Below are 13839 nucleotides of genomic sequence, written 5' to 3'. Positions count from 1 at the left end.
TGCTACAACCTAGAAATCACAAGTTGCGTTAATGTGTTAAGAAATTAGTGGCGTTAAAGCAAATTTGCGTTATTATCCCGTTAACTTTGACAGCCCTAGTTGCAGCAGGTTGCTACTTTCAGTCTTATGTCCTCTCACCTTACTCAGGCCATCTGAGCCCTCCTTGCCCAGTTAGTCAACCATATAGATATTACCTCCCCACCCCCCACCCACCACCCCCCTTTCCATACATACACACTCATACACCTTCTGTTCCTGCCTCCCCGCACCTCTCCTACTTTGTGCTGGCATGCTGAGAGGCCTCTTAACAGGCTGTAGCTGATCAGGGTGGTGGGCATCACCACTTTCGGTCTCACTGACCGCCTCACTTTAGCCCAGTGGCCAAAGGCCCAGTCAGGCTGGTCCCCAATCAGTCTCTCAGCCACAGCCTCATAGTCGCGAGATTGATGCTGTAGCAGCAACCCCCCCTCACCCCCACCCTCGCCCCCACCCTGCACGTCGCATGACTGCACACATTAGCGGAATTAGGCGCTTGAGCGATGCTTCCCGGCTGGGTTCCCTGAAGAACAAGAGCAGCTGCGTGGGGTTCAAGCCACTGCTCTGTCTTTCTTTGTCTTTCCATCGCTATCTGTTTCTGTCCCTTGCTTCCTCCGTCGAGCCGCTGTATGTCTCACCACCTCTGGGCCTGTGTGCTGCACTAGTGGGAGCCAGGGTCCTCAACAAGTCAGAGCGACTGGATCCGAACAGCTGGAGCGCAATAACTCTCGGCGGACAAACGGATACACACATACGCAGAATGTTGAAAATATGGAAGCAAATATACTAATATATTTGTATTGTATGTTGGCCACTACAAATAGTTTTAATTTTCAGTATTCTTTCATTAGAATCAGTTGAATTCTCAGGTATTCTTTGTAACAGAGAGCACAAGCTCTCCCTGGAACAGGATCTGAATAACTTTTATTTGGCAAGCACATTACATACCTGAGGAATTTGCAGATTCTTCGAGTAAAATGTGTTTTTATATAGTTTGTGCGACTCGGCTACACCCAGAAACAGTCTTTTGAGTTTTTAGGGACAAACAGGACCTCAGTAGTACAAGAAGAGTACAAGAAATGAACAGAAGTATTTAGAAATTACACATACTGTACAGTTGGTTGACAAATGTATACATTTTAGGGCTGACCTGAATGCTTCGATGCTTAGACCGTTGTCATGGTAATCGACCTCCACATCAGTATTTGAATGCTTTGTTTTTTTTATATGCAAGTTTGTAATAATAATGTATAGATGCCAAAATAGCCCATGAAATATGGAATAATCCCACATTATTCATATTGAATATTAAATATTATTTGTTATTCTTAGGGATGCACTGATACGACTTTTTCAGTCTCAATACCGATAGCGATACCTGGGCTTTGGGTATCGCCCGATACCGAGTACTGATCCGATACCTGTGTTTAATTAATAAGCTGTATGCCTCACTGTGTGGAAGTGACTGGGATCATTCTTTTATGTGTGTTAGGCAACATCAGGCTTGACTTAAACATTGTTTTCCTAACAAAACGTAACATATAAATACATAAATATAACATACATTTACTGAATTTCTATTTATTATTAAAATAATAAATCGTACACCAACAACTTGGCAAAAAAATCTTCAAAATGAACAGGAATTACAATTCAGGTGTTAACCGTTTTAATGCAACAAATTGGTCAAAACTTTAATAGGAATTAATATTCCAGTATATAATGTATACAGTATATAAACACAGAATTGAATTTAATAGATCGGCCCCATTGTCACCGATATCTGATCCAGCTATTTGAGTCAGTAGCGACACGACATCTGATCCGGTATCGGTGCATCCCTAGTTATTCTCAGATGATTGCTGTTTGTTGTGTGCAGAGGTGCGTTTGTGATCAGTAGTGCGGTAGCAGCACCTTTCAAATATTTCTCATTGAAGCTTCAAAGCCCAAAAAATGGTATTCGGGACAGCCCTATTAAATAGAATATTTAGATAAAAATAGATAGATTCCACGTTGTTCTTTCAGTTTTGCTGTTTCTTCATCACAATATGTAGTTTTTCGACTGTGGATGAGCAGTTTGTGTGCATTTTTATATGTCCGTATATTTGCAAAGCTGCCCTTTAGTGGACATGGTGCCAACGTTGGTGGGAAACGGATCTGCTGAGCTGGACAGTCGCTGCCTACAGCTTTCCCCTTCGCCTCTTTAAATTACCTGTCACCTTTCCTGCCACCCAATTGTTCCACACCGGTCGGCCAAATGGGTATAGAAGCAGGCAGCCATTGTTGCAGCAAAATAGGCGGTTGTTGTCTGTTGAGGAGCTTGTGAAATTGCATTTCAGTATGAAGGCCATGTTTTCAGAAGAAGCTGCTGTTGTGTGGTTTTTTCCTATAGACCCCAAGCACAAAAGAGCCTCAGCAAGGATTTTTTTTTTCAGAATCTATAATAATTTTGTACAACAGCTCAGGGTAGAAAGAAAGTCGATTAACTGTGCTCTCTCACCATCAAGGCTTTCAGCTCAAGTACCAGAGTCCCAGTAAAAAGCGAATTGACCTCAGGGAGCTAGACTCCAGCTTGTAACACAGCTGTGGAGTCTTTGTGGAGCAAATTAAAATGTTGGTTCTGAATAGGCATCAGAGCTCGTTTCTCATTGGAATCTGTCAATTCTGTCTTGTTTTATGGTAGCAATTGTTATTAATTTCTATATTACTGCATCATTATATTACCATACTGTGTGTAGAGTTTCTAGAAACATAATACATTTCATTTCATGGATTCCTGACATTGTGTTGGTTGGGGAAAACATTTTGAAACAAAGGCTATATATATATCTTTATTTAATATCTATATTTATTTAAGGGTCTGGCCCATCTTTCAAACACATTTGTGGGTTGTATAATAACGCAGAATTTGTGTGTGGTAGAGCTGGGTCATTTGGCTAAAATCTAGATTTATAAAGGCATTCTACAGTTTGTAAGTTTTAATTGTGTGAAAAATTACATTTTATAGACCAAACAATTTATCGATTAATCCAGAAAATAATCGACAGATTAATCGACAATGAAAATAATTGTTGGTTGCAGCCTTATTTTTTACAGCTCATTGTGCTGAATAGAGTGCTGTCATGGTGGGAAGGTTATCATATGCTTATATAACGGATATTTACTTTCTGTTTGTCTGCAATGCCTGTTTGATAGAGAGATGCTACATCTACATGTTAGAACTTGCGCCTAACAGAAAGTAATTTAATAAACAGTCATGTGTCCAGTTTGCTCCTGGGCTCAATTTCCCGAGATTGATATCTCCGTCGACTTGTCCTCCTCTGAGAGACCTTGGCTGAAGTAGATGATATGTGGTGTTGTATGATTACTGCACCTTTATCCATCTGGTTTCCTGCCTCTGGTTGTTGATTTTGGAAAACCGTAGTCCTTCGTTTACTGTCAGTTTAGCTCAGCCGAGTCAGCAGCCAGCAAGATGCTTGTCCCCTGGTGGTGCTTTCATGGAGGTAATCAAGGGTGATCCTGTCTTTATTCCCACCACCGCACATGAAAGTAGGCCAGATAGTGGGTAGCAAAAGCTGTGTGTGTGTGTGTCTGTAAGTAACATGGCACTGGGTCCTTTTGGCCTCAGATGGCAAAGAAACAGGCTTTTTGTGCCCTGCAGTCACAACAAATTAGTGAATTAATAAGACATTTGGTGTTGCCTGGCCTTCCTCTTGACTGCCTGCTCTGCATGAAGGGAGCTGGCCTTGAACCTCCACACTGCTGCACTGTGAGTGAACATGGAGGCATGAAGCCCACTGGCCATACGATTTGACGGCCTCTCAGTCCAACTGTGAACAAGATCAGGAAAAGCCACTAAAAGCCTTTTTATGGAAAATACATTTTTATATGCTCTTGTTTTTGGCTTTATTATATGAACAAAGTGACTAAAAAGGGCATTGAGTTAGATCCTGGCACTTGTAAGAAGTAAATATTTGTGTAAAACAAACTTGAATATGTTCTGTTTATGACATTGTTTCATGGGCTTGACTTTTCTTACATGAGGCCTGGTGTTGCCCTTGCTTCAGCTCGAAAACAAATGTCAAAACAATGCAAACACATGCATGACAGAACATGATGTCTTTTGAAAGATTTCAGGTAAGCTTGCGTGTTTTTTTTTTTTTCTTTTGCAAGTACTCTGAAAAAGTAAACAAGGCCCATGTTTCTTTGTGTATCTCTTGTGTGAAAAAAGAGCAGGGAGTGCAGGAGGTGTTGGTGTATATATATATGCGTGCATGTGGACAATCCTGAGCACCGTGATGCTTTTCCTCCACCCTGGGGAAAGGCTCCACAGTGTCACTGCTGCCCATACTCGGTGGCTGAGCAAGGAGGGCCAGGTGGTGGTGCCGAGTGCAGCACAGTCAAGCGTGGACGCAGCGCATGCTGACATTTGCCTTCGCTGACTGCTGCAGGGAGAGGAAAAATCTGCTTTTCCATATGCTTGTGCTCGTTGCAACCCTTCCCTCCACCCACTGCCTCATTCTGCCCCCCCGTCCCCGTCCCCGTCCCCAGTCTCAACCAGATGGCTCCCTGAACATTGTTTACCTTGGGTGACGGTCCCAGATGCAGAGTGTGTCCATCGGCATCCCCATTCCGCCCAGTTAGTTTCCTCATTCCTCTGCTCCCTCTCAGCTGAAGTGCCATTCGCAGCTCTTATACTCAAGTTACATTAAGTCTGTTGGTTTTCGTGGATCCTCTCACAAACACCGCAAGTAGACACACACACATTTACACACTCTTTCTTTCTCTCAATTACTTTCTCTCAGTTGTTCACACTTGTGTGAACACATCTCTTCACACCTTCTCAGTCTCACACCAAATCCAGAAATACACACATTTGTTTTCCTGATCAGGGCTGCAGTCCCCATCTCCACTTGTTTTACATGCATTGTGTGTGTGTGTGTGTGTGTGTATTGACATATGGGAGCTCCCTTATGGCTGCATATTGAAGATGGAAATAGGCCTCCAGATGTTGCCAGCACGGAGGGCCAGATGCATTTAGCACCACTGGGTGGAGCGCCACAAAAGCATGTCGTCCCGACAAGCTGAACCTCGCCCCTTCTTAGTCCCAAAACTACAAGACGAGCTTAAAAAGGCTCTATTCATTTCTCATCTGTGTTGAACATTTTTCAGAGGCCTGTTCTACGAAGCAGGATTCGGGGTTAGCGAGGTAACTTAAAGTTTAACCCTGGGTTTTTTCCGTCCTACAATGGTGGTTCATTTCTTACCGGTGTATATCGCCATGGTAACTTATGCTGAACTGCTTCGGAGCAGGTTATGTTCCAGATAAGAGATCAACTCGTATAAAAGCACCGCCTACTGACCAATCAGAGCCCGGTGCGCAGATCGTATGATAATATTACATAAATATGAAGAAGTTTAAGTCATAATCCAGACCAAAAACAACAGTTTGAACTGACAAACGCAGAAAGAACAGCTGGCTGTATGCTGTGGGTGCTTACTGCTTTGAATTATGTTTTCATATTTATTTCTTTACTTGCTCTTAAGTCTGTTTCACATCACCAGAATCGGGGACGCTGCTGAAAGAAGGCTGAAATAGTCATACACGCCACATACTTACTTGAATGTAATTTATTCATCCAATTTATTGTGAAAGCTAATTTATACATCACTGCCTCATCTAGATGAATATATCTGACTTTTGAGTATTCCGTTAAATTAAGTATGTTAATTTACTCACACACATCGGCACTTTTTCTTTTGCCAGCTGTCTTTCCTCCATTTAACAGCTTCAATTGTGTTAATTTTAGTCTGGATTATGTGTTTAACTTCTTTATATTTGTCTAATAGTACAGTTGCTGACAGTAGACTTGTCCATGTCTGTGATTGGTCACATGCTGCAAACACTGCCCCTTTCATGTGAACGCGCTCGTAGCCAGACTGAGAAACCCTGGGTTGATTTACCAAGTTGATAACCACCGTCGTAGGACCGCTTAGCGGGATCGTGTTTGTTAGGGTTAGTTAAGCCAGATAACGAGAAAATACCCTGGGTATGTTGAACTCGCTTCGTAGTACAGGCCTCAGTTAAAGCAATGTAAATTTAAAACAGCACAGTTGGTGCAGCCATGAAAAATATAATAATACAGCAAACCTGAAAGAGACTATGCATTGTATATGTGTATGTTCAAGTAAGTGTGTTTTTTTTCTTCTCAAATCTGTTTAACAGAAAAGTTGCCCTTTAACCCTCATTCTATTGAGTGAAATTTGATTGAGTATAAAATGCAAATTGCCAGGCCACGAGAGAAATGCCCACGGTTCACATTCCGCCAATGTCCTTGGCCGTTGAATAGATTTTTCAATAAATGTGATGCGCGAGGAGTGGTTCTATGAATTGAATATGTTCAAGGGCAAGGCCATTGTATGTTGAGGAGAAGAACGGTGAGAGTAAAGGTGCAGGTTATTCGGATGATTATGATGGTTTACGGTTCAATTGAATTTCCTTAGTTTGGACATAAGCGGGTTCAGGCCAGTGACCTCGCTGGCAGCCTGCTCTCTTGACTGGCTTATATGGGTGAAGTGCTCATGGACCAAACTCTTTTTGTGTTTACCAGCATTTAGTTGATTCCTCTGCAGCCTGCAGGCCTTAAGGTACTGCCATCATCCCTGTAAGAACTTGCCATTTTGCACTGATACGTCTTATTATGTGCTTACAGCAAAGGAACTTGTAGGATAATTTACTAGAAAACCCATTGAATTATATAAGAAAATAATAGCACTTTTATCAATCATTGAAATTGTACAACGATAATATTCTAATGAACATGAAAATATTCTTCCTCCTTTGACTTATAATTTTCTGAAATATATTAAAGAAACCATTTGAATAATTTTTCATTATATCATGTGGCTATTCAGTTGCGGCGATGGAGCGTTGCAATCTCCTCTTGTTGGTGTATTCAAAGATGCTCCAATGTCTGAGATTTAAATTGTGACAAATCTTTCTTGAAATCTCAAGAAACTTTGTAACGAGAGGGTGGAGAAGACATTTTTAGGCGACCAAAAATGTTACAATTAACTTTCATGAACAGAAAGCACACTGTGAAAGGGTGGTATTGACCTGTAATTCACAAGATAGCCCCCGCCCTAAAGCATCCCCTGCTTTATGGTCTATTTGACTCCAAATGGGACCATAATTTACTAAATGAACATCATGCTCTATTGAAGAAGACTTGAAACTAGCGATTGACACCATACATCATGTTTACAATGTTTACTGAGGTAATAAATCAAGAGAAAAGTAGGCTCATTTTCTCATCTATACAATCAGACTTCTTTTTGCCACCAAATGAGTCGCCCCCTGCTGGCTGTTAGAAAGAATGCAAGTTTAAAGCACTTCCACATTGGCTTCACTTCTCAGAAATGGACGTTGCCCACTGGTGAATAAATACCAGTGAGTTAAAGTTACCGTATGTTGTGCCATAGAGATCAGAGGGACCATGTATTACTATACTGAGCTCATGATATCCTGCATGAAGCTAAATGCGTGGGATTTTCTGGATCTGTCAAACTTCTCCAATATCACATTGAGTGAACACCTCTCTGCCTCAATTAGCACCTTCTAACTTATCTTCCATTCGTTGCTTCACTCGTCTCCCTCCCTTAACTGCAAATCCATTAGCACCACCTCCATTTCTTCATTCTTTCTGAACGTAGTGTCATAGTGTTACAGTGTGTTCACACATAGACATTTTTGTCCCAACTGCAGCTACCAATTTTACATAGAAAGCCGTGAGAAGTCTAGTTATTATTTATTGAAGTCTTTAAATTAATGTTACCTTTGCAAACTCTTTAAATCATCCATATTTTGTCAAGCCTGCATGAGAGACATGTTTCAACTCTGTTACTTTTTATAGCTGAAATTTGTAGTAGTGTTTTAGCAGATTCCAATACACTGAAATTGCATATTTGGTTCTACATTGTTATATTATCTCTGGTTGTTTTTCTGACTTAATTATACTTTAAGTGTGCTCTGTGAATGTGCAGGATGACAATGTGAATCTTAGAACAGGAGTCTCTATCAGCAGATACTTTATACTAACTGGCTCAGTGGCAAAAAAACCTAATGACAACACCCATAACTTGTTGCACATAAACCACTGCTCAGAGCTAATGTACCTTTTTGTTTCTCCTGACCAGTATGACACTTTAATAACAATGTAAAGTTTAGGAGAATGTGGGCTGCTCTTTGACCCCAAAGAGTGGCTTTAACCTCCTTTTAAACTTGCTGACAGGTCATGCTTTTGGCTGAATACGCATCATTCCTTTTGACACAAAAATGTTGTGCACCACTCCTTTTTCAGGATTCCTTACTAGTTAGCGAATCAGTTACTACTAACACGTGTCAGTAACACAATTATTGGTATTGAGTCATCATGGCGGTGGCTCTTTTGTTAGCTGCTGGCACGCCATCAGCTCGCACATCTACACTACCTACTCTAGTCCATCCCCCAGCAGACTATCTGTATGTCACCGTCAGATTCTGACCATCTGTGTCTGAGTTTCTGTTTAAGGTTAGTTTTCATTGGTGATCAGGAGTAACAGCTGGCTCTGGAGAGCCATCTCTCTAACCCCAGCCCCCACCCCTTCCTCACTAACCAGCGGAAACTTCTACAGCTGTCATCTGCTTTCCCAAATGACCCAGCTTTCCTTCCAGCTGCCATCCTAGCACCCTGCTCCCAGCCCCAGTCTCGCTGCAAGGCTAAGCCTAATGTTTCCTGCAGCCAGCCGCAATCTCAATTCAAGGGAGGCCGACTTCTACCCTCAATCTTAAAATAAACTGCCAACTCAGCCACCATCTCAGCTTCATCTTTAAGCTTGGCTGCCAACAAGTCATATTAGCCAAAAATAACCATAAAGTAAATTCAATGTCAATGACAAACACACCCCCTCCACACACACCATATCCCCCATTACAGACGTAGGCAAAGTTGTTGGTAACGTTCCGTTAAAGAGAGAAAAACCCACAATGGTCACTGAAATAACTTGAAACTGACAAAAGTAATAATAAATAAAAATTTACTGAAAATTAACTAATGAAAATCAGCTGTTGCTTTTGAATTGTTGTTCAACAGAATCATTTTAAAAAACAAACTGATGAAACTGGCCTAGACAAAAATGATGGTACCCCTAGAAAAGATTGAAAATAATGTGACCATAGGGACATATTAAACTAAGGTGTGTCCTGTAATTAGCATCACAGGTGTCTTCAAACTTGTAATCAGTCAGTCTGCCTATTTAAAGGGTGAAAAGTAGTCACTGTGCTGTTTGGTATCATGGTGTGTACCACACTGAACATGGACCACAGAAAGCTAAGGAGAGAGTTGTCTCAGGAGATCAGAAAGAACATTATAGACCTTCATGTTAAAGGTAAAGGCTATAAGACCATCTCCAAGCAGCTTGATGTTCCTGTGACTACAGCTGCACATATTATTCAGAAGTTTAAGGTCCACGGGACTGTAGCCAACCTCCCTGGACGTGGCCGCAAGAGGAAAATTGATGACATATTGAAGAGACGGATAATACGAATGGTAACCAAAGAGCCCAGAACAACTTCCAAAGAGATTAGAGGTGAACTCCAAGGTCAAGGTACATCAGTGTCAGATCGCACCATCCGTCACTGTTTGAGCCAAAGTGGACTTAATGGAAGACAACCGAGGAGGACACCAAATCATAAAAAAGCGAGACTGGAATTTTCCAAAATGCATATTGACAAGCCACAAAGCTTCTGGGAGAATGTCCTTTGGACAGATGAGACAAAACTGGAGCTTTTTGGCAAGTCACATCAGCTCTATGTTCACAGACGAAGAGATGAAGCATCCAAAGAAAAGAACACTGTACCTAATGTGAAACATGGAGGAGGCTCGGTTATGTTATGGGGCTGCTTTGTTGCATCTGGCACAGGGTGTCTTGAATCTGTGCAGGGTGCAATGAAATCTCAAGACTATCAAGGCATTCTGGAGCGAAATGTGCTGCCCAGTGTCAGAAAGCTTGGTCTCAGTTGCAGGTCATGGGTCCTCAAACAGGATAATGACCCAAAACACAGCTAAAAACACCCAAGAATGGCTAAGAACTAAACATTGGACTATTCTGAAGTGGCCTTCTATGAGCCCTGATCTAAATCCTATTGAACATCTGTGGAAGGAGCTGAAACATGCTGTCTGGAGAAGGCACCCTTCAAACCTGAGACAGCTGGAGCAGTTTGCTCACGAGGACTGGGCCAACATACCTGTCGACAGGTGCAGAAGTCTCATTGAGAGTTACAGAAATCACTTGATTCCAGTGATTGCCTCAAAAGGTTGTGCAACAAAATATTAAGTTAATGTTACCATCATTTTTGTCAAGGCCAGTTTCATTAGTTTGTTTTTTTAAATGATTCTGCTGAACCATAATTCAAAAACAATATCTGATTTTCATTAGTTAATTTTCAGTGAATTTTTATTTATTATTACTTTTGTCAGTTTCAAGTTATTTCAGTGACCATTGTGGGTTTTTCTCTCTTTAACGGAACGTTACCAACAACTTTGCCTACGTCTGTATGCATTGTTTTTGAGTTTCTACTACTGTGTATCGCTGACCTGTTTTGTTTTTCTTTGTTTCAGGAGCATCACCCAAGATCATCAAGCTGCAAGAGGACCCATCAGATTATACTGACTCGTCCAAAGGCAAGAGTCCAGCCACCAACAGCACCTTGGTCCCCGTCAAAGGCATAAATAACCTCGGTAACACCTGCTTCTTCAACGCCGTTATGCAGGTTGGTTTAACTATGAGTCAGTTCAAACATGAATATTTTCTGTTTATGTGTGTCTCTATACTGTTGGGGCAGAAACTAATATGAAATGTGTTGCAGTTATATTACTATTTAGTCAGAATGAATACCTTAGGAAATAACAGAAGTAAGTGTGATTAAAGGGATGCTTATAAATCTGAAGCATGACCACATTATTTTAAAGGAGCAGTGTGTAGGATTTGGCGGCATCAAGCGGTGAGGTTGCAGATTGCAACCAACTGGAACTTCTTCCATGTGCCAAGCATTTACAAGAAATATGGTGGCCGATATAAAACATGAAAGCACGAAAGGCTTTGTTTGGGCCAGTGCTTGGGTTGTCCGTTCTGGGCTACTGTAGAAACATGGCGGCTGGCTCCATGAAGAGGACCCGCTCAGTACGTAGATATAAACGGCTCATTCTAAGGTAACGAAAATAGAGGTTGACCTATAGTGGATTTCTTTAAAGGCCAATATAATAATGATAGTTTGGAGAAGGAAAAAGCCGATAGCCGATTAATTGCCCGATATCTTCTTTACTTCTGCAGCAGCCTAGTCGGCTACTTTTGCATATGCCGATTTTAATAAATCCGTTTCTTGTCATTCTGAATTTAATCATTTGTATGAGAATATCCTGAAGTGTGATTTGGTGGATTACATCGTTGGAATATGTTATTTGTAACAGTCAGAGAACTAAGGTGTCCTTCAGGTAATGTAAAAATGCTAAAGGCTCTCTCTAGAGCCAGTGTTTGGTTTGTTTGTTCTGGGCTACTGTAGAAACATGGCGGACTCCATGAATAGGAACTTCTCCCTATGTAGATCTGAACAGCTCATTCTAAGCTAAAAAAATACAACGATTCTTAGTTTCAGGTGATTATACACTAATGAAAACATCGTTATGAATATTATATTCAATTTCTCCTAATAGATCCCCCTAAATGCTACACACTGTTCCTTTAAGGTGTATTTCTCACTGCACATAACCTGCTTGCTGCTTGATGATGAGCCTAATGAGTCTTAGGGATTTCCATTCTAACATGACAATATGAATATGTATGCCTTTACAATGTGGAAACACTCATCAAGTGCTGCTTCTGAGTCTGGCCTATAGTAAACCAGATTACAGCCTTACAATGGCTGTGAGCGTAAACAGGCTTGGCCTTGAGGTCATTCTGAAGTATATTCAATGCAGCGGTAAATGCAGTGTCGGTTTGGACACGTTCACCTTCCCGTACATGAGTGGCACTCAGTTGGTGCAGAGCATGTTCACCATACAACACGGCTATAGAGCCCTCCCCAGTCTTTCTCTAGTCGTGTCATGGTGACTGCAAACCAACAATTTCAACAATGAAGCTGTTTTTTTTCCGCCATTTTGTTAATCACCCTCAGGGCCTTCCTCGTTGATTGAAATTTGAGTGAGCGCGCTTTACATGCTTTCCCCCTTCCCTCTCCCTGTCTGTTTGTATTGTCTCCTTGAAAATTGCAATCTTTTTGGTGAAAACACATAATTGTCAGAGGATGAGCTGTGTCTGCGTTCACAATGCCGGCCCCATTGTGCGTTTTTCCATAGCAACTGTCTTCATTGCCAGGATGTGACAAAACAAATATCTCTTGAAAGGGAAGGAAAAGATGTTTCTCTAACATGAAGGGACAATGACTGCTTCGGGCTCCTCTCCTCACCAAGGATCTTCTCTGCTTTTCAAACTCACAGATCATGGATAGATTTGAAAGCCTCTTTCAGAATAATGAACTCACCACAAGTTTCCTAAATCCTACTACAATGGAGATAACATTACACAAGAGTATTTTAATTGACCACATTGGATTGCCACAAGCAAAGTTTGAATACAGTTTAATATCTTTGAAGGATTATAATGTTTCATTTGATGAATAGTAAACTGTGCATATGACCAATTTGATGATCCAGTGATTTTATGAATAGTATTGAGCTGCTTGACATTTGTTGATCTTATGAACATTCAATGCATGGATGGATTAATAAAACGTTAGTAAAACAGTTGTGTTCTCCCAACAGAACCTGTCTCAGACTCACATGCTCATCGACCTCATCCAGGAAGTGAAGGACAAAGGATACAAAATGAGGATCAGCCCCACTCTTGATACCAATGTGGTACAGTTTGCCCTCCATCTCTTCTACTTTTCTAAAGCTTTAGTCTTCTCCAAACCAGACAATATATTTAACACATGCAAATGACTAACTGCTTTTGAAATGATCATCCTAATGCTGTATCTGTCTGACCCACTGTACCCTGTTGTATCATTTGCATTCATTAAATCAGTCTAATTTAAAACAGTCTAATTTTAAAGGAATACTTCACCCACAAATTGACCATTTGTATATCAATTACTCGCCCCATGTTGCCTTGAATTCTTGAAGAAAACGTTGTTTTTCTCACATGCCTCCACAGTGAACGGAGAATCTGAAAACGTAGAGAAATCTTGATGAGTTGAAGTAAATAGGGCCAAACGGTGGTATACAACTTCCGTGTCCATCACGTGATGCCATTGGGCCCAAAAAGACTTTATCCCATAGACATACATTGGGAAAGACACGTCTGTAACTCAGCGGATCATTTTCTTTTAGGTAAATCAACACTCGAATAGCCCTCATTTAAATTGTTAGGTCCAAAGTTATTAGCAGCTAGACTAGGCTGGGAAGCGGGGTTAAAGGAAACACTACTGCGCCTGCTCTACGGGCCCAGTGGATACGGAAGATCGCCTCAAGATCCGGGTACTTTATCACTCAGCAGTCGAGCCATTTTGGCTTCATGCATCACTGAGCAACTCTCATAGGAATGAACGGGAGCCCGCCTCCAACGCTGCATCCAGTTCTCTTTATACATCCATGGCGCAGGCGAGCTACTCGTCAGTACGAGTCCAGACAAGTCCGAAGTGTTTTCAATAGTACGGTTTAAGCGAAGATGCATATGATTGGTAAAAAGTGAGCATAAGAGTAGATA

The 13839-nt window shown here is 41.3% G+C and overlaps 1 protein-coding gene across 1 annotated transcript in view; it reads left to right on the top strand.

Annotated features, from left to right (window-relative positions):
• Nucleotides 1-13839, top strand: part of usp45 (ubiquitin specific peptidase 45) — a 44620-nt gene that overhangs the window by 8103 nt on the left and 22678 nt on the right. Inside the window, exons 6-7 of the mRNA XM_074654690.1 lie at nucleotides 10695-10846; nucleotides 12894-12989. Of these exons, the coding sequence (XP_074510791.1) occupies nucleotides 10695-10846; nucleotides 12894-12989 (248 nt within the window). The remainder of the gene's footprint in view (nucleotides 1-10694; nucleotides 10847-12893; nucleotides 12990-13839) is intronic.

The sequence above is a fragment of the Sebastes fasciatus genome, chromosome 12 (assembly GCF_043250625.1).
Source record: "Sebastes fasciatus isolate fSebFas1 chromosome 12, fSebFas1.pri, whole genome shotgun sequence".
NCBI classification, from domain to species: Eukaryota; Metazoa; Chordata; class Actinopteri; order Perciformes; family Sebastidae; genus Sebastes; species Sebastes fasciatus.
The sequence above is the reverse complement of the archived record's forward strand: the minus strand, read 5'-3'. Positions and strand labels throughout refer to the sequence as shown.